Here is a 25,368-nt window from a genome sequence, read left to right on the forward strand (position 1 = left end):
GTCAACAAAGGGAGGGTTCACGGCAGCCATTGGGGCCAAACAAAATCACCTCTGTCTTTTTTTCAGTAAGTCCAGGAAAGTTTAAGGCCACCAGGACTTAATTCCCTCAAGACAAGACAGAAGTGATTTTAGAGAATAGTCGTCTTCCTTCCTGAGTGGCATATATAACTGGCTACCATCTGTGTAAAAGTAAAAGGAGATGCCATGCCTTCTTAAAATTGAGCCCAGAGGAAGTAGGTATAGAGAGAAGAGCAGGGGCCCTAAAATTGAGCCCTGTGGAACCCCATATGCCAAGGGGGCGGAGGAGGTTTCAAAGCCAGCAAGGCTTACACGCATGGTTCTGTCTGCCAGATAGGACCTGAACCATCCCAGGGCACTGCCACAGATGCCCACTTGGTGCTGTAACCGGGAAATTAAAATTCCATGGTCCACTGTATCGAAGGGGGCAGATAGGTCCAGCCTATCTAAAGTCTAAAGAGCCTGTCCCACAGGCGATCTTTTCGGCAACAGCCGAAAAATAGGCTGTCGCCACATGGTCAGGGCGTGACGCGGGGTGACGCTTGTATTGTTGTGAGCGGTATCCTCAACTGTCATTACTTATTTCTTGTCGCAGCTGTATTTTGAAATGCTCAAAACCTTTCAGCGACAGTGGGCTTGACTTTGCCTGACTTTGCCTGTCTTAGACAATAGACATCAGACAATAGGTGCAGGAGTAGGCCATTTGGCCCTTCGGGCCAGCACTGCCATTCAATGTGAACATGGCTGATCATCCCCAATCAGTTCCCCGCATCCAGAGAATCTGCCTCCACCACCCTCTGAGGCAGAGAATTCCACACTCACCCCTCTCATCCTCCTAAACTCCAGAGTGTACAAGCCCAGCTGCTCCATTCTCTCAGCATATGACAGTCCCGCCATCCTGGGAATTAACCTTGTAAACCTACACTGCACTCCCTCAATAGCAAGAATATCCTTCCTTAAATTAGGGGACCAAAACTGCACACAATACTCCAGGTGTGGTCTTACTAGGGCTCTGTACAACTGTAGAAGGACCTCTTTGCTCCTATATTCGATTCCTCTTATTATAAAGGCCAACATGCCATTCGCGTTCTTCACTGCCTGCTGTACCTGCATGCTTACATTCATAGACTGATGTATAAGGACCCCCAGATCCCGTTGTACTTCTTTTTCCAAACATGACACCATTTAGATAGTAATCTGCCTTCCTGTTTTTGCTACCAGTGGAAAACGTCACATTTATCCGCATTAAACTTCATCTGCCCTGCATCTGCCCACTCCCCCAACCTGTCCAAGTCACCCTGCATTCTCATAGCATTCTCCTCACGGTTCACACTGTCACCCAGCTTTGTGTCATCTGCAAATTTGCTAATGTTACTTTGAATACTTTATACACAAATCATTGATGTATATTGTAAATTGCTGTGGTCCCAGCACCGAGCCTTGCGGTACCCCACTAGTCACTGCCCGCCATTCTGAAAGGGACCCGTTAATCCCTACTCCTTGTTTCCTGTCTGCCAACCAATTTTCTATCCATGTCAGCACTCTACCCCCAATACCATGTGTCCTAATTTTGCCCACTAATCTCCTATGTGAGACCTTATCAAATGAGGCCTGTTTCCATGCTGTGTCTCATAACTAAACTAAACTAAATGTGTTTAAATACATGCATATGTTTACGTGTATACTTTGATCAGTAAGCGTGCAGTGCTGTACATAATTGAAAGTTTTATTCTGTTTCCAGGTTTGGGAGGAAGATTGTTTTGTTTGGATCTATGGGGGTACAGATTTTATTCAATCTTCTTATCACATTGTCACCCAGCTGGGAAATCTTCTGCCTGATTAATTTCTTAAGAGGCATCGGCGAGGTTTCATACTATGTGACTGCGTTTGTGCTTGGTAAGTTTCATTCATGGAAGTTACATTCATGCTATTTCTTAGCTCTTTTTCTACATTTAATTATTCAGTTGTGATTGCGATCAGATCTCTGAGAGAACACACGCGGTCACGGTGATTGCGATCAGATCTCTCAGAGAAAATGCACGCAATCTCAGGTAGAGCATCCGTACAGACAGTACCCTTAGTCGGAATTGAACCCGGGTCTCCAGAGCTGCAAGCACTATAAGGCAGCAACTCTACCGCTACGCCACTGTGCCGCCCTATTATGTATGGCAATATCTTACTGATCAGTATGGAGAAAATGAATTCCACTGCAATTTGGAACACATGATTAAAAAAATGTATCATTAAACCATTATCAAAGAGGCTAGATGTTGTCAGAGACATTCAAATGCCCTGACACATGAGTAAAAATTAAACTTTGTTCTCTATTATGTGTTGCTTTTTAATACATCTTGGTGCTGTTTGATCAGTGGCCTCATTAAGGTGAAATTCTTCAAGGTTCACATGACTTGGTTTAAGGTTAAGCCGGTAATTTAATGTTGGCAATCTTTAGTTGAATATAAAAGTTCCAGAGGGACAGTGAATGGAAATGAACTCGCGAATCACTGAACCTTGTTGTACTCTTCTTGCAGGATCTGAAATTCTACAGAAATCTATTCGGGTTACATACTCTACACTTGGAATTGGCTGTTTTTATGCCGTGGGATACATGATGCTGCCTTTTATTGCCTATTTCGTGAGAGGATGGAGAATGTTGATATTGATCCTGAGCCTGATCTGTTTGCTGTACATTCCTTTGTGGTGGTATGTAGAACTTTCAACCTTCAACCCAATTAATCAGTAGGTAATGACCTTACAATGCTGGTGTCACTGGGATTAATTCTGAAGAAGATAACCAAAATATGACCATCGAAAAACCCCCTCACCTGTATCTGTTTGAAGATAGGTCTCGACCCGTAACATCACCCATTCCTTCTCTCTAGAGACGCTATCTGTCCAGCTGAGTTACTCCTGCATTTTGTGTCTATCTTTGGTGTAAACCAGCATCTACAGTTCCTTCCTACACATTTCAACCTATCACCTGCCAGTCAATAGTCTGTCCACTGTGTTGGAGATGGAGAAATCAAGAACAGGGAGAGAGGTGTCAGAGATGGTGCTGTAAGGTGACATTAGCTCCTCTCCTGTCCTCCGGGACCTCGTCTGCGGCTAGAGAAGATACAAAGATCTTTGTCAAGGCTCCTGCAATCTCCTCTTTCAATAACCTGGGATATGTCCCATCAGGGCGGCACGGTGGCACAGCGGTAGAGTTGTTGCCTTACAGAGCCAGAGACCTTGGTTTGATCCTCACTATGAGTGCTGTCTGTACGGAGTTTGTACGTTCTCCCTGTGACCGTGTGGCTTTTCTCTGGGTTCTCCGGTTTCCTCCCACACTCCAAAGACATACAGGATTCATGCAATCTCCACTCAGACAGAACCAGATGTCAGGACCATACTGGGGTCTCTGGCACTGTGAGGCAGCAGCTCTACCGGTTGCGCCCCTGTGCCAATCTTATTGTCCTGGTCCCTCGTTTAGAATCCTCGGCCCAGGAGATAAGCCTGCATCCGTTTGTTTATTTGTTCATTTGTCCCGGTTAAGCCGCTGTGCACACGGCATCCAGCCAACGGTCGCTAGTCTTTTTATTATTTTTCTCACCTTTAATTTAATGTTAATTTCATGTTTTCATGTACCTTGTGTGTTGTGACTGTTGGCAGACCAATTTCCCCCACGGGGATGAATGAAGTTTTATCGTATCGTATCATATTGTTAAGAATATAGCGGTAGGTAGACAAAAATTCCGGAAAACTCAGCGGTTGAGGCAGCATGTTTGAGAAGGAACTGCAGATGCTGGAGAATCGAAGGAAGACAAAAGATTTGAAAAAACTCGGCGGGTGCGGCAGTATCTATGGAGCGAAGGAAATAGGCAACGTTTCGGGCTGAAACCCTTGTTCAGACTGATGTAGGGGTGGGGGGGGGGGGGGGGGGGTTTCCTCGCGGTAAGAAGAAAGGAAGAGGAGGAGCCAGAGGGCTGAGGGAGAGCTGAGAAATACTGGAGGGAGGAGACAGTGAGGGCTTTTGAAATTGGATGTCAATGTTTATGCCGCTGGGGTATAAACTGCCCAAACGAAATATGAGGGTGCTGCTCCTCCAATTTCCGGTGTTCCTCACTCTGGCCAAGCCTATGCTTGGTCTCACCGATGTAGATCAGCTGACATGTAGAGCAGCGGATGCAATAGCCAATCTTATTGTCCTGGTCCCCTCGCTTGAGCGTGAGAATCACGCATTTCGCCAAATTCTCACGCTGATCACACAAATTTCTCTAGCTCTGTTGTGAGAAATTCTGTGATCAAACGAAAATTTCAAAACTCATATCAACTGCATGGGCCATGGGTGTTGGAACAGCAGAAGCAGCGACAGGGACAGATGCAGAGGGGGGAGCAGGGCTGGCGAGTGTTTGCTGGGCTGGCAAGTCGCTCACTGCAGCTCCAGCCCTGGAGCAGCCTCAGTGCAAAGTGTCGGAAAGGTTGCGCCGCTGCCGTGAGAGTCTCTGTGCCAAATTCGCCCAGGTGACCGGCATGGATCAGGCTGTGGCTCGGTGCATCCTGGTGGACTTCAAATGGGGCTGGAATCCTGCTTGCTTGCTAGATTTTCACTTACTGTAACTGTAGGAAAAATGTTCCCGATGTTGGGGGAGTTCAGAACCAGGGGTCACAGTTTAAGAATAAGGGGGGGGGGGCTGTTAGGACTGAGATGAGGACAAACTTTCTTCACACAGAGAGTTGTGAATCTGTGGAATTCTCTGCCACAGAAGGCAGTGAAGGCTAATTCACTGGATGTTTTCAAGAGAGAGTTACATTTAGTTCTTGGGGCTAACAAAATCAAGGGATATGGGGAAAAAACAGGAAAGAGGTACAGATTTTAGATGAATAGCCATGATCATATTGAATGGCAGTGCTGGCTCGAAGGGCCGATGGCCTATTCCTGCACCTATTTTCTATGTTTCTATGCTTGAGTATATGGCAATAAAACTCGATCACTTGATTTTGAAGCATTCATGCATGGTGGAGGTATAATGTAGTCATAGAGTGATACAGTGTGAAAACAGGCCCTTCGGCGCAACTTGCCCACAACCGCCATGTCCCAGCTACGCTACCTGCTTTTGGTCCATACCTCCAAACCTGTCCTATCCATATATCAGTCTAAGTTTTTCTTAAATGTCGGGATCCCTGCCTCAACTACCTCCCCTGGCAGCTTGTTCCATACACCCACCACCCTTTGTGTGGATAAAGTTACCCCTTAAAAAGTTACCTCTTAAAAATACTTCATACAAAAAACATTGAAATCATACTTCTACAATGCACTAAAACATGATTTTAATACATCAAATTTCAAAAGGTTCCTACCCTGGGAGGGGGGACACCCTTCTTCCACACCCTCTCCCCACTCGGTTGCTCCACTCCCTCACCGGGTACCCCCAAAGCCAGCTCAGCCTCCCCCCTTTCAAAAACGCTCCACGGAGAACACTGCCAGATGTGAGCGGGGAACTGAAGCCAGTTATCCGTGATGTCTGGATCCCAATGCTCAGCGCTTCATGTTTCGGAGTTGGCTAATGTTATTGATTGTAATTAGCCTGATTTGTAATTAGTTGACAAAACCTTAATTTATTAATCCGGAATATCCAGGGGGATGGGATAAGTGTAATATTAAATGACATGTCAGTCACAACATATAGTCTTGATAACCCATTATTTCCCTCAGTTAAATATTGGGAAGGTAGCACTATTGTCATTTGCCACTCAATTATTATGTTTGTATACCTCACTGACTATTTCTAACCCCCCCCCCCCCCAATTCCTTTGACAGGTTGAATAGAAATGTCCCCAATCTCATTGCTTTATTAATTGAACACGTAGATGAACATCCTCAAGGAGTGTAATCAGATGGGAACTGATTCAGATGTGATGTTCAAGAGCTTGTTCAAAGAAGGGGCATATTTTAAAGGAGTGACAGAGATACTTGCAGGAGAATGTGTGAGGAGATTATTTATCTTTAGTTTTAGCTTGAACCAGGACATCTGAAATTTCAAAGTTTAATATAGTAATTATGCTGATACTGACCCCAACCAACCTCGTAATTAATATCATCCATTCCGGAGGTTTTACTTTTATGATGCCATTTAAACTTCACTTGGGTTTCAATCACTTCAATGTAGAAGTAATTGGGAATGGGGAGCATTGGAACAAAACTTTGCCCTCGGTACATATTAACTATAATGTAATAATGTATGCATGTTGGTAGGTGCAATCAAAACAAAGATCTTTTTTTATCATTGTTGTGTTATGAATACCACAGAAAATATTATGTACTCTCAAGATCACATTTAATAGAATAATATTGCTTAAATATATAGTTATTGAACTTTGCATTTTGGAAAAGTCCCAGCTGAGAGGAAGACAGTAAAATACTGTAAATATTGAGGGTGAAAATGACTTCAGGACAGTTTGTTATGAAAATGAAAGAAATGGTAACAGAATACTTATACAGCTGAGTGAGTATAATTTTATGGATGGGAATTGTGTTCAACCAACTGATGACTTCTTTGACAAAGTAACTAGCATGTTAGATAACAAGGAAGCCAATGAATGTAGCAAATTTTGTTATCCATAATTTGGTCTGTGAAGTGCCCCATAAAGGATTACTGCATTAGATAAGCACCTGTGGACTTGAACGCAATAGGTTAAGTCCAGGGGGTCAAATATGAGGCTTTATGTGTGGGCCAGATACATTGTCAGTGCAAAGGGGCTAGGAGCAAGACCAAGTTTGCATCCCGAGTCAAGATCTGGAATAGTACTAGATGTGCAGTCAAAGCTGGGACCAGGGGTGTGTTCAGCACTGGGAACCTAAGCAGGTAAGCAGCTATGATCAGGGTAATAGGGGGCCAGGTGTAAGGCTGGACTCAGGGTCAGGAATGAGAGAAGGTATGCAACTGGAGTCAGGGCCAGAAGTAATACCAGGTGTGCAGTGAGACCCAGGTTGGTCAACATGGGCCAAGTGTTTGATTATAATCTGATTTCCATACATGAATATATTAAGATCAGTCATGTGCTGCCCGTGTTGATCAGAGCCTAGTCTCTACTGTGGAATGTAATTAGGAATGTAATTTACTCTAACCTTATAGCTAATCCAATTTAAAGCATATATATTGCATTCAAGTGTAGGTTAAAAGACTCGCTACAGTATGCACCATATTGCACAATTTCAAGCTAAAAAATGCAAAAGTTACGTACTAATGGGAGGAGGGACACCCTCTGTCCTGGGTCTTCTCCAAAGCCAGAGTGAGTCCCACCGCAAATTGGAGGAGCAACACTTCATATTTCGCTTGGGCAGTTTACACCCCAGCAGTATGAACATTGACTTCTCCAATTTAAGTTAGTCCTTGCTTTCTCCCTCCTTCCCCTCCCCAGCTCTCCCACAGCCTACTGTCTCCGCCTCTTCCTTTCTTCTTCCCGCCCCCCCCACCCCCACATCAGTCTGAAGAAAGGTCTCGACCCGAAACATGCTGCCTCACCCACTGAGTTTCTCCAGTATTTTTGTCTACCTTCGATTTTTCCAGCATCTGCAATTCTTTCTTAAACAAGATTATAGTGGTATTAATTTCACGTCCTTTGATGCTTCAATAATTCTGTTACAGAATACCTTGTTTCATTCTAGGTTTATTCCTGAATCTCCACGCTGGCTACTGTCCAAGGGAAGGGTAAAGGAAGCTGAAACAATAATTCGATTCATGGCAAAGAAAAATGGCATCACTCCACCACCAGTACTTTTCACTGACGATGAGGTATCGGGGCAAGACCATTTATTTCATTGCTATGTGGTTGTTCTGTTCTGTAAATACAGAGCTCAGTTATTTTCATATCGAGTGGATGTGGAGAGGATGTTTCCACGTGGGAGAGTCTAGGATCAAATGTCGTAGCCTCAGAATTAAAGGACGTTCCTGTAAGAGGGAGTTGAGGCAGAATTTCTTTGTCATAGGGTGGTGAATGTGGATTTTTTTGCCACAGACGGCTGTGCAGGCCGTGAATGGATATTGTTAAGGCAGAGTTAGATAGATTCTTGATTAGTACGGGTGTCAGGGGTTAGGGGGAAAATGCAGGAGAATAGGGTTAGGAGGGAGAGATTGAGCAGCCATGATTGAATGGCAGAGTAGACATGATGGGCCGAATGGACTAATTCTGCTCTTATCACATGATATCTATAAGGTGATTACTCCTTGATATTGAGTCTTCTCTACCTTTCAGTCTGAAGAAGGGTTCCGACACAAATCGCAACCTATTCCTTTTCTCCAGATGCTGTCCGACCTGCTGTTACTCCAACGTTTTGGGTCTCTTTAGTATAAACCAGCATCTGCAGTTCTTCCCTACACAGCTGCTTGATATTGTTTCGTCTGACAAGTCTGTCCCACTTCCTTTGTTTTTTGTTATCCACTTGTTTTCAGATGACAAGTCTTCACCAAGTTAATCGATCATTAAAAATTTAATAATGTAAACCTGACTTCACCCAAAAACAAAAGGACGTACATTTTCGACCAGACTTCACTGCAAAATAATAAGGCATGAATACCCTGACAAATATGCAGCTGTATTATAACAACTGCACAAATAGGGCAGCACGGTGGCGCAGCGGTAGAGTTGTTGCCTGACAGCACCAGAGACCTGGGTTTGATCCTGACTATGGGTGCTGTCTGTACGGAGTTTGTACGTTCTCCCTGTGACCTACACTCCAAAGACTTTTAGGTTTGCAGGGTGATTGGCTTGCTAAAATTGTAAATTATCCCTGATGTGTTGGATAGTGTAGGTATGTTCCAATATTTACCGTCAGCGGCGCTGCAATTCTGCCACTGGCCGTGTGCGTGATTTTGGCGCGTTTGGGGGGGGGGGGGGGGGGGGGGTTAAAACGCGTTTTTTTTCCGACCTGGTCCTGAATTATATTTCGTTGGAGTGCAAGATGTTGCTAAAGAATGGTTCCGACGGCCGTTCTGTGTGTTTTAAAAAAGAATTCGCCCGACAAGTTAATCGCTGGAGGGATATTTAAATCAGCTTCTGAAGCCGTCAATGCCGACAACGGGGCCGGATTTTATGTACGGGACAGGTAAAAGAAAGTAGTTTATTTTTATGTATAAAAGTGTTTCTTAAGATGTATTTAATTCACATTTTAAGTTGCAAAACGGTGATTCCGGAAGTGGCGGCGCAGTTAACAGCTGTGGCTCGCACGCAGTCCGTCTGTCTTTACTTTTTTCTGTTGTTTTTTTTGTCTTGGTTTGGTTAAGTTTTAGTTTGTTGGGTTGTGTTAGGGGGGGGGTGGAGGGGTGAAACATGCTCTCTGTCTCTTCCTTCGGGGGAATGCAACTTTTTCATGTCGTATCCCCCTTCGCTGCCTCCGTCTGCGCTGAGGCCTAATGGCGGAGCTGGCGGCCTCCAGCCTGCGACTGACCCCGAGCCTCCGGAGGCAGAGCCAGCCGGGACTCACCAACAAGAGGCTGGCCGTCTTCGGGGCTGAGGCTGCGGTGGCCCGACTTGCTGGTGCGGCGTTCTGGCTTTTGGCGGCGGCCTGGAGCTGATGCAGCGGGGCTCGGAGCTGAGACTGCGGGACCCGGAGCTGGGGCAGCGGCCCGGAGCGGAGACCCCGGAGCTGGGGCGGCGGCCCGGAGCGGAGACTGCGGGACCCGGAGCTGGGGCGGCGGCCCGGAGCGGAGACTGCGGGACCCGGAGCTGGGGCGGCGGCCCGGAGCGGAGACTGCGGGACCCGGAGCTGGGGCGGCAGCCTGGAGCTGCGGGACCCGGAGCTGGGCTGGGAGCTGGGGGCTGTGGCGGGCCGTCTCAGAGCGGAGACGGCGTTACGGCTTTCGGCGGCGGCGACATCACCACGGAGGTCCGCTGGACTGGAGGGCGGCATCTCCGGCCTGGATCGATCGCCTCAGCGCAGAGGGAGAACAAGGAGGGAAGAGACGGAGACTAAGACTTTGCCTCCATCACAGTGAGGATGTGCTTGGTGAACTCACTGTGGTGGATGTTTAATTTGTGTTTATTGTATGTTTTGTTTTTATTGGTTCTGTGTATGACTGCAGGCAACATAATTTAGTTCAGACCGAAAGGTCTGAATGACAATAAAGGAATCTAATTCTAATTCTAATTTAGCCCCTGAACGAACCGGCAGTGTATTTGCTGCCGATATGGGGACTAAATCACAGCAACCTCAACGTTCCAAATGGTCCCGTTCCAGAAAATCCTACTCACAAGCTGATTTAAATAGCCATTAATTTACAGGTATTAAACATTAAATTCCTTCCATTTGGCCTATAAACCCATGACAATGAGATTTAAAAAATATGTTATATTCTGAATTAACCATATAACCATATAACAATTACAGCATAGAAACAGGCCATCTCGGCCCTACAAGTCCGTGCCGAAAAACTTTTTTCCCATAGTCCCACCTGCCTGCACTCATATCATAACCCTCCATTCTCTTCTCATCCATATGCCTATCCAAATCATTTTTAAATGATACCAACGAACCTGCCGCCACCACTTCCAGTGGAAGCTCATTCCACACCGCTACCACTCTCTGAGTAAAGAAGTACCCCCTCATGTTACCCCTAAACTTCTGTCCCTTAATTCTGAAGTCATGTCCTCTTGTTTGAATCTTCCCTATTCTCAAAGGGAAAAGCTTGTCCACATCAACTCTGTCTATCCCTCTCATCATTTTAAAGACCTCTATCAAGTCCCCACTTAACCTTCTGCGCTCCAGAGAATAAAGACCTAACTTATTCAACCTTTCTCTGTAACTCTGAATTCTTTTGTGAATGTTATTTCGACACTTAGGCTATTTAAAAATGTTAATCTATTCTTAAGAAATGGATAAATGTTTAGACCTAGTAATTGAATTTTGTAATTAGCTACAATTAGGTAACTAACTAACTATATGCTTTAATTTCAAGTCATCTAAGTAAGATTGTTTCATATTTGTTTCGGAATGCTTCAATCTATAATAACTGAACATTTCTTTCAGTTCTCTTAAATTTTAAGAAAGTTATGGGCTTTTAAATGTTCTCGATCACAGCTTTTGTGTTAAGTCAATGAAAAAGCAATAGGAAACAAGATGCCAATTTCCAAGTATGTAAATGGCCATAACTTTTTTTAATACTGAAGATATGAAAGTGAATTAGGTGCCAAATTAAACTTCTTTTTATGCTTTATTTGATGGGATAAATTACAGACTTGATTTTTAAAATCTCAAAATTTTGTAACATTGCTAGAAAGTGTTGTGTGTGGGGATCTCTGGTCGGCGCAGACTAGTTGGGCCGAAAAACTTGTTTTCTGCGCTGCATCTCTACACTAAACAAAACTAAAGGAGATCAACATGAACTGTGTGTCATAACCTCTCACTGGATAAAATTATTTTTGATTTTTTTATTAACAGTAATTTGGAGATAAGATCGCATTTGCCTCGTTCCATTATAAGAGGTTCAGGTTTATTAGTGTCGGGTGCATGGAAGTACAGTGAAATGTTTTGTTTTGCCTGCTAGCCAATCGTCAGATAATGCTATCCATAAATACAATCAAACCAAACTCAAGCACAATAGGTTGAGCAAAGATGCAGAATGCAGAATGTAGTTCTCAGCGTTATAGATATACATTACATAGGATCAATCTCAGATCATTAGCAAGATTGTTTCACTAATTCTCTCTCTGATTCTTGCCATTTTCCCATGGGCTTTCTCCTAAAAACATTTATTAGTAGAAAACGGCTCTATTGCGTGATATTGAGAAAGGAAAAATATTGAGCTTTTGAGTTCGATTTTACTTTAGACTTTAGAGATACAGTGTGGAAGTAGGCCCTTTGGTCCACCTAGTCCATGCTGACCAGCGATCAACCCGTACACTAGCACTATCCTATACATTAGGGAAAATGTAAAGATGACAATTAACCAACATACTTTTACGTCTTTGGAGTGTGGGAGGAAATGGAGCACCCGGAGACAACCAATGCGGTCACAAGGAGAAATACAAACTCCATACAAACAGCGCCTGTAATCAGGATCGTACCCGGGTACCAGGTGTTGTAAGGCAGCAGGTTTTGTAAACCTGCATCTGCATTTCCTTGCATCCACATGGTGTTTAAAAATTGCACATTGTTACAAAAATTCAAACTACATTTCAGAGCACTATTTATGGAGTTTGCACTATTAATCAAGATTTAGTGTTGGAGTTTTGCAGATTCTAATTTGACTTTAAATGTGGGAGAATATTCAGCATATTTTTATAACGCCATAAATTTAATTGGGCTGAAATTAAATTTTCACTAGAGCGCATTTCCTGGTAGTTTGGTGAAGAGGAACAAGAGCAACAGTAGGTTGTGCCAAGGTTTTTAAGGCATCTTTGCAATGTTTCTGCAACCTTGCTCAATCCTCTGAATACAGAGTTGTATACAGAGCTATATGTAAGCTGTATACAAGAACAGCTATATACAAATGTGTAGGATGACCTGGTGTGGGGGAACAGCCATGAGGTGGGTGCGAACAAAGGACCTGGTGTCGGATACTTTGTAACTTTGTGCCCTTCATGTGGCGTCTATTTGCATACCTTGGGTGTGCAAAACAAAGAATATCAGATTGGTCACGTGACAATAAAATATCATCATTCATGCAATCATTCATTCATTCATCCATTCATTCATTCATCCATTCATACATGCATTCATTCATTCATTCATTCATTCATTCATGCATTCAATCGTTCACTCATTCATCCAATCATTCATTCAATCATCAATTAATTAATTAATTAGGGACAATTTAAAGATGACAATTAACCAACCTACTTTTACGTCTTTGGAGTGTGGGAGGAAATGGAGCACCCGGAGACAACCAATGCGGTCACAAGGAGAAATACAAACTCCAATTAATTGATTAATTAATTCATTCATTCATTCACAAGCTCAGAGAACAAACTGTGAATAATCAGTTTCTGGACCATCGCATGCCCAATATGAATCAGGAGATGTGAATAATAAAACTGACACTTTCCTCTGAGCTGATGCAATGTTGAATCTTCTGTTTTTTCTTCCAGCTTGAAAATATACAGAATAAACAAGTAAAATCTGTTCCAGTTACTCAATTGATAAAATCTCGCAATATCCTAGTCATCACAGTCATTACCGCACTCATATGGTAAGTATGAGATTCAAGTAGAATATTCAGACGTGTTTATTAAAAAATATCTGTGAGGGATATGTTCTTTTATCGGCACTGTGGTGCGGCGATCGTGTTGATACCTCACAGCATCAGAGTCCCGGGTTTGATCCTGACAACAGTTGCTGTCTCTACAGTGTGCGTTCTCCCTGTAACCGTGTGGGATTCCTTCAGGTGCTCTGGTTTATCCCACATTCCAAAGATTGCCAGTTTGTAGGTTAATTGGCTTCTGTTAAATTGTAAATTGTCCCTGATGTGTAGGATGCCAAGCTCGCATAACAGAATTAATGCACGGGTAATTATTGGTCGACTAGGACTTTTGTTTTAACCAAAAATAATTTTAATCAATTATTTACAAAAGTGCTATTTACCATACAAAACAATACAAACTAACCCACCACTATAAACAAAATAAAGCCAATGTTCTTAAATATTAAGTCACAAATTCCCCATCCATATTGTGGATCCATTCCACCCCCCGCGGTCCCGGAAATCCCGCAGGGCACCCGTGGATAGCGTAGTCCCTTTCTATTACCACCCGGTCGTGGACGTAACCCCGGAGAAGGGGAAGGCAGCCGGCTCAGACAGAGTCCTCTTCTGCCTGGCGCCATGACTCGCAGATAGCCAGCTTGGCCAGGCCAAGGAGCGACCCAACCAGGACATCTTCGGCCCTACCATCTCCCCTACGCACAGGGTGTCCAAAGATGAGGATGGTGGGTGTGAAATGCAGCCAGAAGGCAAGGAGCAGCCCCTTTAGATATTGAAACAGGGGCTGCAACCTCACACACTCCATGTACACGTGGAACACAGACTCTTCCAGCCCGCAAAAATGGCAGGCGGCTGGCGAGTCTGTGAACCGTGAGAGAAACAGGTTGCAAGGGACTCCTCGATGCAGTACCCTCCATCCCAGGTCCCCGATGTAGAGGGGCAGAATCCATGCATGGAGGGACCCCCATTGGGGGACTTAAAAAGAACTTGGTGGGCTGAAGGGCCTGTTTCCATACTGCATCTCTAAACTGGTAACTCAAATTTCACTGTACCTTAATTGGTGCATGTGACAATAAACTAACCTTGAAACCCTTGAAACTAAACTAAACTACACTAATCTCTACATATTTTCCACTGACTGGGAAATACAGCATGGAAACAGGACCTTCCGCCCACCAAATCCATGCTGACCATCAATCACCTGTTCACACTAGTTCTATATTATCCAATTTCTCATCCACTCCTTACATACTAGGGGCAATACACAGAGGTTAATTCATCTACAAACTATAATCTGTGCAGGGACCTCTGATGTTTGTGATGTATATAAATAACTTGGATATAAACGTAAATAGGTTGGTGAATAATTTTACCGATGACACCAAAATTGGAGAAGTTGCAGACTGTGAGGAAGGATGTCAGAGATATAATGGATATAGATTTTACTTCGGAGTCACGTTAGTGATTGCGTGAAGAACCCGCCAGTGCGCATGCACGTCAATACGTCGTTCGCATGGCTAGACACCGGACGTGCAGGGCTTCGCTCCCTGGCGACGGTAAAGTGAAACCTGTAGGAAAGATTTTTATTACTTACCAGGTTTGATGTTCGTGCAGAAACTTCTCTTCACAGAAGTATCCTGCAGGATTTCGCGTAGTCCGGTGAGTGAACCGGCTATGGGCTGTGGGGAGACCCCGGTTCCGACCGCAAAAGCGGATAAGTTCAGTGGGGGAAAACAAGCAGGTGGGCGGGGCTACCGCCAGAGTTGCTGACAGGGAGGTCAGTGGCTCACAGAATAGTTGATTGGTGTGCCCCAGGCATGGGGTGAAGGGCACAGAGGGAATCGAACAGCCATAGAACTCGGAATTCGGGCTGAAAGGTTTCCCTTCCGAATATGTATGTATGTGTATGCATTCTGTTGGTTATTTTTAACCCTTTACAGGCACCAGCGCGGGCCTAAGCTCCAGGCCACGCCAGCAGGACATGGAACAGGTCTGCGTAGTGTATGAGCGCTGGCCTATGTTACAGACCGCATCAGCAGCACCTGGGAAAGGGCTGCGTAGTGTGTGAGCGTTGGCCTATGTTACAGGCATCAGCAGGACCTGCGTAGTGTGTGAGCGCTGGCCTATGTTACAGACCGCATCAGCAGGACCTGGAACAGGTCTGCGTAGTGTGTGAGCGCTGGCCTATGCTACAGGCCGCATCAGCAGCACCTGGGAAAGGGCTGCGTAGTGTGTGAGCGTTGGCCTATGGTACAGGTCGTGTCAGCAGCGCCTGGGACAGGGCGGCATAGTGTGTGAGCGCACCAACCGCATTGGTGCACGGAGGCTGTGAGGATTTAAATCTCCAGGTAATTGCCACAAACTTAGCTGAAGTTCGGGTTGTTTTTGCTGTGGTGCTGTGCTGTGTATTTCTTCCAGGACAACGCCATGGACAAGACGAACAAGGGAAAGAGGCAAGCCGCAATAAATCGGTAGACAGCCACGGGAGTGTGGTCTGTGAACGGCTGCCTCACACCCCTGCACAGTCGCCGGTCGGGAGCGGGGCAACTGCAGACTTGGGTGCTGCAAAGCACAGAGCCAGCGCCAGTCGGGCGTAAGGCCACCAGCAAGTCTGTTAGGCCCACTGACTAGCCAGAGTCAGGAGCGGAGAATTCTTCTCCGGGGCTGGATACCGTTTTTTCAACGGTTATTCCAAATGGAGCACCTCTTGCAGAGGTTGTTTCCCCAGGGCACACTCCAAGAGCACGAGTGGTGTCGGCGGTAGGCTGGAGAAGAGGCCACGCCAGCAGCACCTAGTAAAGGGCTGCTTGATAGCACTCTCATTGATGAGGCACGTGCCATGGGTCAGCTGAGTTCTGACCCCGACTCTGACGGTGAGTTCAATCCAGGCGAAGAACGGCAGCTGCCAAATGTCCCATCCCTGGCAGTACGATTCGCTGTCCCGTCAGAGTCAGGAGAACCACTGGGAGATGAGTTGGCTTCCACGATAAATTACTTAGTCTCCCATCAGCTACAGGAGCTCACGATGGATGAGACCGCAAAGAAACATGAGACCCCAGGGAACTGCGAGTTACTCAAGGTGCCGGCAGTAAACCAGGTGATATGGCATCAGATGGACATGCTTGCCCAGGAAATGAAGCTGCTGTCCAAGACGCAGGAAGGTTAAGCCACTGGAGGTCGACAAATCTGAGGAAAGGTATCCCTACAAAAGAGATGCAGATTCCAGGTTTGGACCAGCAACAAGCCGGCCGTCGACTCAGATGCGCAGCTGGCACTCTGTAGCAGGGCCACGGATGAACAGAGCTTCATCAGTTTGGCGACAATGCATCCTATGCCTTCATCGGCAGTGGGCAGTTCACTGAAGCTGGTGGTACCATAACAGCTGGGCACAGGTTCCACGCACCCTGCCAGTCCTAATCAACAAGGTGGGTCTGGCACTCCGAAACGTGGGTAAGTGGACCATTCACAAGTTGGTAATATTTACACTTGTTTGAGCAACATACAAACGATAAAAGCTTTGCCATCTGCTGAGACACAATAATAGCATTCCAAGCTAAGGCTGGAATTAGAGCCAGAATTGTCATTTCAAGACAGGCTATAAATTGGGCAGAGTGATCATGCAAAGCACCCATGCAATGATGGCAGGAGTGGCCTGTTCATTATGCAAAATGGAGAATGTCGTTTAACTGTATTAATAACAGTAAAACATTGCAAAATGGGATAAATTATATTCCAAGGTTATTTAAACAATTATAAAATTGGTGTTTGAACTCAAAGTTCGAAAACACTTGTTATGTTTGGCTGGATGAGATTCTAACGCTGGATTTGTAAAACCACCGGTTCAGTCTCAAACTATACTTGAGAAATTGGACATCCATCCAGCTAACTTTAAGTTGTTACCAATTAGACTTGTTGGTCATTGTTGGGATGTATCTTTAACTATTGATTAGTTTTGATTCCGACTTGGGGCACCAGATTGGAGTTAATTAAAACATGTCATGAAGCTGAATTCTATTCATCTAGAGTATTGGCAAGATAGTAGCTGTGATTCAGCTGTGCAAGTGGAAATTTGCAATCTCTCTAATGAGCATGTGGTTGATTGTTAGCAGGCTTATGCAAGGACCAGCTGAAGCTACCAAAGTCACAATGATGAACAAACAGTATTCAGCATTGCTCCAGCTAAGAGTTCAAAAATGGGAAAATTGAAGATTTGCATGAGTTGCCAAGTCTTCAGTTCTTGGTATAACCTAGCTAAAGACACTAGAAGCATCCCATGGGTAAAGGGCTATTGAGCAAATACATAATCTACAAGCCCAACTTCAAGTTGATACACTACAGTGGTGGCAGATGTTAGCCACATGGCAGTCAAGTAAAGTAGCCGGTAATATTTACCTAATTCCTTGCCACGGGTGTATCATCAAGTTCCGATTCAGGACAACACAGAATAGTGTTGAATCCCAAAGTATTTATAAAATATGGTTTATGCTTTTCATTGATTGCAGAAATATGAGGTAACAGTGGTGAGAGATACACTCTCGACACAAGAAGGAGGAATGTTTCTTTTATGCTTTCTCCTTTTTTGCCTCATCAGACAAGTCTTGAAATAAAGTCAGCCAGATCTCGCTTTAGTTTTGGTACTATCTGTCTGGCTGTGCAGCCATGCTTCCTACTTCCGTCAGGCATGATAATACAACCATATAAGGTTACTTTAAAAAATGAAAACTTTGCTTGTTCAAACAGTGAGTTAGGAAACCAGCCTCTGTATAATAAATATTATTGATTTACACATTCTGAATGCACATGCAGGTGCTCACTGCAGATTGTAGGGAGAGCACCAAAAAAGCAGTACATTCCTATTCAGGATATTGGAAAGGGGTTTGTTTCATGTTAATGTTACATTTAATCTGGTACAGATTACTGACGTTTTCCAGTCGGGTTTTTTCAACCCCGGATATCGAGTTGCAAACGATGTCTCTAACACAAGTTTCTCCCAGTACACGTATACGTAATATGGGATATTGACATTGGGTTAACAATTTTTCACCAGAGCCAGCTACATCCTTAATCATGACACTAGGATCAGCACAGCGAGGCAGACATTGCAGAAGCTGCGTCTAGATAGGATGGAAATGGCTGCAGATGCCATTACATTTTACATTCTGATCGACACAAGCAGAGCAGACCAAGGGTGGCAGAATTTAAGATCATAGTGCGACATACCCCCCGGACTCAAGTCTATGTGTGAGGGCAGGTTTGCCATATTATATCGAGGCCACTAGAACCCTACGAGGTGTGGAATCAGCATTGGGTTTAGCCACAAACAGTCACACAAGGGATAGTCAGTTCAGACTATTTCAATGTGGCTGAAGCAGGTTCTGGTTTTATGCACGTATAGACACTGACAATTTTGTATCTCATTCCATCAGGACGGTATCAACGTCAGCGGCCAGGACAATGGACGTTCTCATCGGCCATATCCTCGCGACCGCATGATGGTCAAGTGAATGCATCTCAAATTTTTTTTTATCATAGGCTGATTGCCGACCAGGGCTGTTTTGCCCATTCTGTTTTGCGTTCACTTTAGCCTCTCCTGACATAGAGGGGTTGTTATTGATTGCTTTATTCACATAAGCCATTAATACATTTCAATCAATGTTATGCTTAATGCATTGTTGATTATTCACTCATTCTGAGTCAATCGATGCAGTGAGACGCCGGGATTTGAATCTGCGGCATGAAATCACAGAGCTTTGAACTCTTCACGGAATCACCCACGTGACTCTGAAGTAAAATAGTAAGATTAAACAGGGGGATGGGTACAAGAGCAGAGAGGCAGGGGGGTGTAAAATGAGGGTAGAAGTTATAGGTAGCAAGGTGAAAAGTAAAAGTGGCAGGCAGGCAAAACCAGGGCAAAAATCAAAAAGGGCCACTTTTCAACATAATTGTATAAGGGGTAAGAGCGTTGTAAAAACAAGCCTGAAGGCTTTGTGTCTCAATGCACGGAGTATTCGTAATAAGGTGGATGAGTTGAACGTGCAGATAGCCTTTAATGATTATGATATAGTTGGGATCACGGAGACATGGCTCCAGGGTGACCAAGGCTGGGAGCTGAACATCCAGGGATATTCAATATTCAGGAGGGATAGAGAGAAAGGAAAAGGAGGTGGGGTAGCGTTGCTGGTTAGAGAGGAGATTAACGCAATGGAAAGGAAGGAAATTAGTTTGGAGGATGTGGAATCGGTATGGGTAGAGCTGCGAAACACTAAGGGGCAGAAAACGCTGGTGGGTGTTGTGTACAGGCCACCTAACAGTAGTAGTGAAGTTGGAGATGGTATCAAACAGGAAATTAGAAATGCGTGCGACAAAGGCAAAACAGTTATAATGGGTGACTTCAATCTACATATAGATTGGGTGAATCAAATTGGCTGGGGTGCTGAGGAAGAGGATTTCTTGGAATGTATGCGGGATAGTTATCTAAATCAACATGTAGAGGAACCAACGAGAGAGCAGGCTATTTTAGACTGGGTATTGAGTAATGAGGAAGGGTTAGTTAGCAGTCTTGTTGTACGTGCCCCCTTGGGCAAGAGTGACCATAATATGGTTGAGTTCTTCATTAGGATGGAGAGTGACATTGTTAATTCAGAAACAATGGTCTGAACTCAAAGAAAGGTAACTTTGAGGGTATGAGACGTGAATTGGCCAAGATTGACTGGCAATTAATTCTAAAAGGGTTGACGGTGGATATGCAATGGAAGACATTTAAAGACTGCATGGATGAACTACAAAAATTGTTCATCCCAGTTTGGCAAAAGAATAAATCAGGGAAGGTAGTGCATCCGTGGATAACAAGGGAAATCAGGGATAGTATCAAAGCGAAGGATGATGCCTACAAATTAGCCAGAAAAAGCAGCATACCAGAGGACTGGGAGAAATTCAGAGACCAGCAGAGGAGGACAAAGGGCTTAATTAGGAAAGGAAAAATAGATTATGAAAGAAAACTGGCAGGGAACATAAAAACTGACTGCAAATGTTTTTATAGATATGTGAAAAGAAAGCGATTAGTTAAAACAAATGTTTAGTCAGAAACAGGTGAGTTGATCATGGTGAACAAGGATATGGCGGACCAATTGAATAACTACTTTGGTTCTGTCTTCACTAAGGAAGACATAAATAATCTGCCGGAAATAGCAGGGGACCGCGGGTCAAAGGAGTTGGAGGAATTGAGTGAAATCCAGGTTAGTCGGGAAGTGGTGTTAGGTAAATTGAATGGATTAAAGGCCGATAAATCCCCAGGTCCAGATAGGCTGCATCCCAGAGTACTTAAGGAAGTAGCTCCAGAAATAGTGGATGCATTAGTAATAATCTTTTAGAACTCTTTAGATTCTGGAGTAGTTCCTGAGGATTGGCGGGTAGCAAACGTAACCCCACTTTTTAAGAAGGGAGGGAGAGAGAAAACGGGGAATTACAGACCAGTTAGTCTAACATCGGTAGTGGGGAAACTGCTAGAGTCAGTTAGTAAAGATGGGATAGCAGCACATTTGGAAAGTGGTGAAATCATTGGACAGTCAGCATGGATTTACGAAAGGTAAATCATGTCTGACGAATCTTATAGAATTTTTCGAGGATGTAACTAGTAGCGTGGATAGGGGAGAACCAGTGGATGTGGTGTATCTAGACTTCCAGAAGTGTTTCGACAAGGTCCCACATAAGAGATTAGTATACAAACTTAAAGCACATGGCGTTGGGGGTTCAGTATTGATGTGGATAGAGAACTGGCTGGCAAACAGGAAGCAAAGAGTACGAGTAAACGGGTCCTTTTCACAATGGCGGGCAGTGACCAGTGGGGTACCGCAAGGCTCAGTGCTGGGACCCCAGCTATTTACAATATATATTAATGTTCTGGATGAAGGAATTGAAGGCAATATCTCCAAGTTTGCGGATGACACTAAGCTGGGGGGAGCAGTGTTAGCTGTGAGGTGGATGCTAGGAGACAGCAAAGTGACTTGGTTAGGCTGGGTGAGTGGGCAAATGCTTGGCAGATGAAGTATAATGTGGATAAATGTGAGGTTATCCATTTTGGTGGCAAAAACAGGAAAGCAGACTATTGTCTAAATGGTGGTCGATTAGGAAAAGGGGAGATGTAGCGAGACCTGGGTGTCATGGTACACCAGTCGTTGAAAGTAGGCATGCAGGTGCAGCAGGCAGTGAAAAAAGCGAATGGTATGTTAGCTCTCATAGCAAAAGGATTTGAGTATAGGAGCAGGGGGTTCTACTGCAGTTGTACAGGGTCTTGGTGAGACCACACCTGGAGTATTGCGTACAGTTTTGGTCTCCAAATCTGAGGAAGGACATTATTACCATAGAGGGAGTGCAGAGAAGGTTCACCAGACTGATTCCTGGGATGTCAGGACTGTCTTATGAAGAAAGACTGGATAGACTTGGTTTATACTCTCTATAATTTAGGAGATTGAGAGGGGATCTTATAGAAACTTACAAAACTCTTAAGGGGTTGGACAGGCTAGATGCAGGAAGATTGTTCCCGATGTTGGGGAAGTCCAGGACAAGCTTAAGGATAAGGGGGAAATCCTTTAAAACTGAGATGAGAAAAACTTTTTCACACGGAGAGTGGTGAATCTCTGGAACTCTCTGCCACAGAGGGTAGTTGAGGCCAGTTCATTGGCTATATTTAAGAGGGAGTTAGATGTGTCCCTTGTGGCTAAGGGGATCAGAGGGTATGGACAGAAGGCAGGTACGGGATACTGAGTTGGATGATCAGCCATGATCATATTAAATGGCGGTGCAGGCTCGAAGGGCCGAATGGCCTACTCCTGCACCTAATTTCTATGTTTCTATGTTAACCTTACTATTAATTGCAGAAATTGGAAGAGAAATGACAGTTGGAGTTTAGCCTGAGAGACTGCAAGGTGTTGCATTTGTGAGGTTGAGAGTAAGGCAAAAGTATACAGTTAATAGCAAGACCCCTAACAACATTTATATACAGAGGAATCCAGGAGTCCAAGTTGATAGCTCAGTGAAGATGGCAGCACAAGTAGATAGGGTGGTAAAGATGGCGTATGGTGTAGCTTGCCTTCATTGTGAAGGAATTTGAGTACAAGTCAGGGTCATGTTACAGCTCTATAGGACTTTGGTTAGGCCACATTTGGAGCATTGCATACAGTTCTGGTCGCCCCATTGCAGGAAACAAGGAGGTTTTGGAAGGGGTGCAGAGGAGGTTTACTAGAATGCTGTTTAGATTCGAGGGTTTCAGCTAGAGGGAGAGATTGGATAGACTTGGATTGTTTCGTCTGGAATGTCGGAGGTGAAGGGGAGACTAGATGGAAGTATATAAAATTATGAGAGGTATAGAAGGGGTAGATAGTCAGAACCTATGTTCCAGGATGGAAACATCCAACACTAGAGGGCGTTGCTACAAGGTGAGATGGAGAAAGGTTAATGGAGATGTTTCAGGTGAGTTTTTTTACATAGAGTGGTGGGGGCCTGGAACGCATTGCCAGAGGTGGTGGTGGAGGCAGATACGATAGTGGTGTTTAAGAGGCTTTTAGATAGGCACATGGAAGTGCAGGGAATAAAAGGATATGGATCACCCACAGTAGATGAGATCAGTTTAACTTGGCATCATGTTCAGCACAAACATTGTGGGCTGAAGGGCCTGTTCCTGTGCTGTACTGTTCGATGTTAAAACAAGGCTGCAAAGGCCACAATGTTCAGGTTCTACAAACGACCTGAAATCAAATGGAAGAAGAAATCTAAGAAATGAGACCGAAGATAGAATTGTACTAAAAGTGTACAAGGCATTGGTGAGGCCAATTCTGGAGTATGGTGTACAATTTTGGTCGCCTAATTATAGGAAGGATGTCTAGAGAGAGTACAGAGGAGATTTACTAGAATGTTGCCTGGGTTTCAGCAACTAAGTTACAGAGAAAGGTTGAACAAGTTAGGGCTTTATTCTTTGGAGCGCAGAAGGTTAAGGGGGGACTTGATAGAGGTTTTTAAAATGATGAGAGGGATAGACAGAGTTGACGTGGAAAAGCTTTTCCCACTGAGAGTAGGGAAGATTCAAACAAGGGGACATGACATGAGAATTAAGGGACTGAAGTTTAGGGGTAACATGAGGGGGAACTTCTTTACTCAGAGAGTGGTAGCTGTGTGGAATGAGCTTCCAGTGAAGGTGGTGGAGGCAGGTTCGTTTTTATCATTTAAAAACAAATTGGATAGTTATATGGATGGGAAGGGAATGGAGGTTTATGGTCTGAGCGCAGGTATATGGGACATGGGGAGATTATGTGTTCGGCACGGACTAAAAGGGTCGAGATGGCCTGTTTCCGTGCTGTAATAGTTATATGGTTATATGGTTATAGACACAAAGTGCTGAAGTGTTCAGCGGGTCAGACAGCATCTCTGGAGAAAGGGAATAGGTTCTGTGTCAAAACCGTTCTTCAGACTGAGAGTCAGGGGAAGGGAAAACGAGAAATATAGATGGGGATGTAGAGAGATATGAATGAAAGATATGCAAAGAAGTAACGATGACAAAAGGACACATTGTTGGCTGGGGGCTAGGTGAAAATGAGCACAGACAATGAGATTCTAGAAGCCAACAAAAAGAGGCTGGGAGAACATTAAAAACAAATGTGTTTTACAAGAAGTATTTTGACTTGTATTTTGTAGGATGATTATAGCAATTGGATACTATGGTCTGTCTCTGAACATCCCCAATCTTCATGGCAACGACTATCTGAATTGTTTCCTCTTTGGTGCCATTGAGATTCCGAGTTGTATCGCATCCTGGCTTCTCCTCCGGAAATGTCCACGCAGGTTCAGCCATGCAGGCATTCTTGTTCTGAGTGGAGGTGTTCTGCTCTTCATGAACCTCATACCATCAAGTAAGTTTTACACTGCTTCTGCAGTGATCCTAGTGTGACAATCGTGAACAAGCCTTTAGACTTCAGACTTTGCTATAGAGATACAATGTGAAAACAAGGCCTACGCCCCCCCCCCCCACGACCTAAAACGTCACCTATCCCTATTCTCCAGAGACTCTGCCTGATCTGCTGAGTTACTCCAGCACAATGTGTCTTTTTATGGTCCAGTATTTGTTGCTTTTTTAGTATTAAAGATAGACACAGATTGCAAGAGTAAAGAGCCTGTCCCACTTACATGTCCTTGGCACGCAAATTACGTGACCTTGTCGTCGCGTTGAGGCGCACGGGCATCGTATGGCCGCGCGGGGCCGGTTCCATTGAGAAGCGCGGAGGGGTATGTCCTTGTGCGCGACATCGCGTGGGGATCCGAAATTTTTGTAGCGAACAAAATCTTCGCGCAAAATCTACTCCCGGAGCGGGGCCAAGAAAATTTAAGATGGACGCAAAATGCAGGAGTAATTCAGCGGGACCGGCAGCATCTCTGGAGAGAAGCAATGGGTGACGTTTCGGGTCAAGACCCTTCTTTTCAGACTGAAGAAGAGTCTCGACACGAAACATCATCCATTGGTTCTCTCCAGAGATGCTGCTGGTCCCGCTGAGTTACTCCAGCGTTTTGCGTCCATCTTAAAATGATGTCACACGCTCCAGACGGCTGTGTGTACGCATGAAATCGTGCCCGACCTTCGCGGGTCCATCGTGGCGCAACGCGACCACGAGGTCACATAATTTGCGTGCCACGGAAACGTAAGTGGGACAGGCCCTTAACTCAGTGGGTCAGGCAGCATGTCCGGAGAACATCATATTTCAGTTTTGTTTAGGTTAGTTCAGTTCAGTTTAGTTTAATTCCGTTTTGACAAACAGGGCAGAAAGGCTATTTGGCCCATCGAGTCCGTGCCGACCAGCAATCCTCACACATTAACACTATCTTACATTAACACTATTATGGAGAAATATACAATTTTTCCAAGCAAATTAACCTACAAACCTATATGTCTTTGGAGTGTGGGAGGAAACTGGAGCTGCCAAAGAAAACCCCACACAGGCCACAGGGAGAATGTACAAACTCCATACAGACAGCACATATGGCCAGGATTGAATCCGGCTCTCTGGCTCTGTAAAAGCCCTGTCCCACTCTACGAGTTAATTGAAGAGTTTTCCCGAGTTTGCCCTGATTCGAACTTGGTGATTTACGGTAATGTCCGCTCGTAAGTACTCGGGGCTCTCGTGGACATTTT

At 44.6% G+C, this 25,368-nt stretch overlaps 1 protein-coding gene across 1 annotated transcript in view; it reads left to right on the plus strand.

Annotated features, from left to right (window-relative positions):
• Window positions 1–1,742: 1,742 nt before the first annotated feature.
• The window catches only part of LOC129715651 (organic cation/carnitine transporter 2-like), a gene marked incomplete at its 5' end in the record, with an annotated part of 30,826 nt that continues 7,200 nt past the window's right edge, over window positions 1,743–25,368 (plus strand). The window contains 5 exons of the mRNA XM_055665510.1: window positions 1,743–1,914; window positions 2,550–2,721; window positions 7,667–7,793; window positions 13,084–13,184; window positions 23,880–24,094. Coding sequence (XP_055521485.1) covers window positions 1,743–1,914; window positions 2,550–2,721; window positions 7,667–7,793; window positions 13,084–13,184; window positions 23,880–24,094 — 787 coding nt within the window. The remainder of the gene's footprint in view (window positions 1,915–2,549; window positions 2,722–7,666; window positions 7,794–13,083; window positions 13,185–23,879; window positions 24,095–25,368) is intronic.

This window comes from Leucoraja erinacea, unplaced genomic scaffold (assembly GCF_028641065.1).
Source record: "Leucoraja erinacea ecotype New England unplaced genomic scaffold, Leri_hhj_1 Leri_1294S, whole genome shotgun sequence".
Taxonomy (NCBI): Eukaryota; Metazoa; Chordata; class Chondrichthyes; order Rajiformes; family Rajidae; genus Leucoraja; species Leucoraja erinaceus.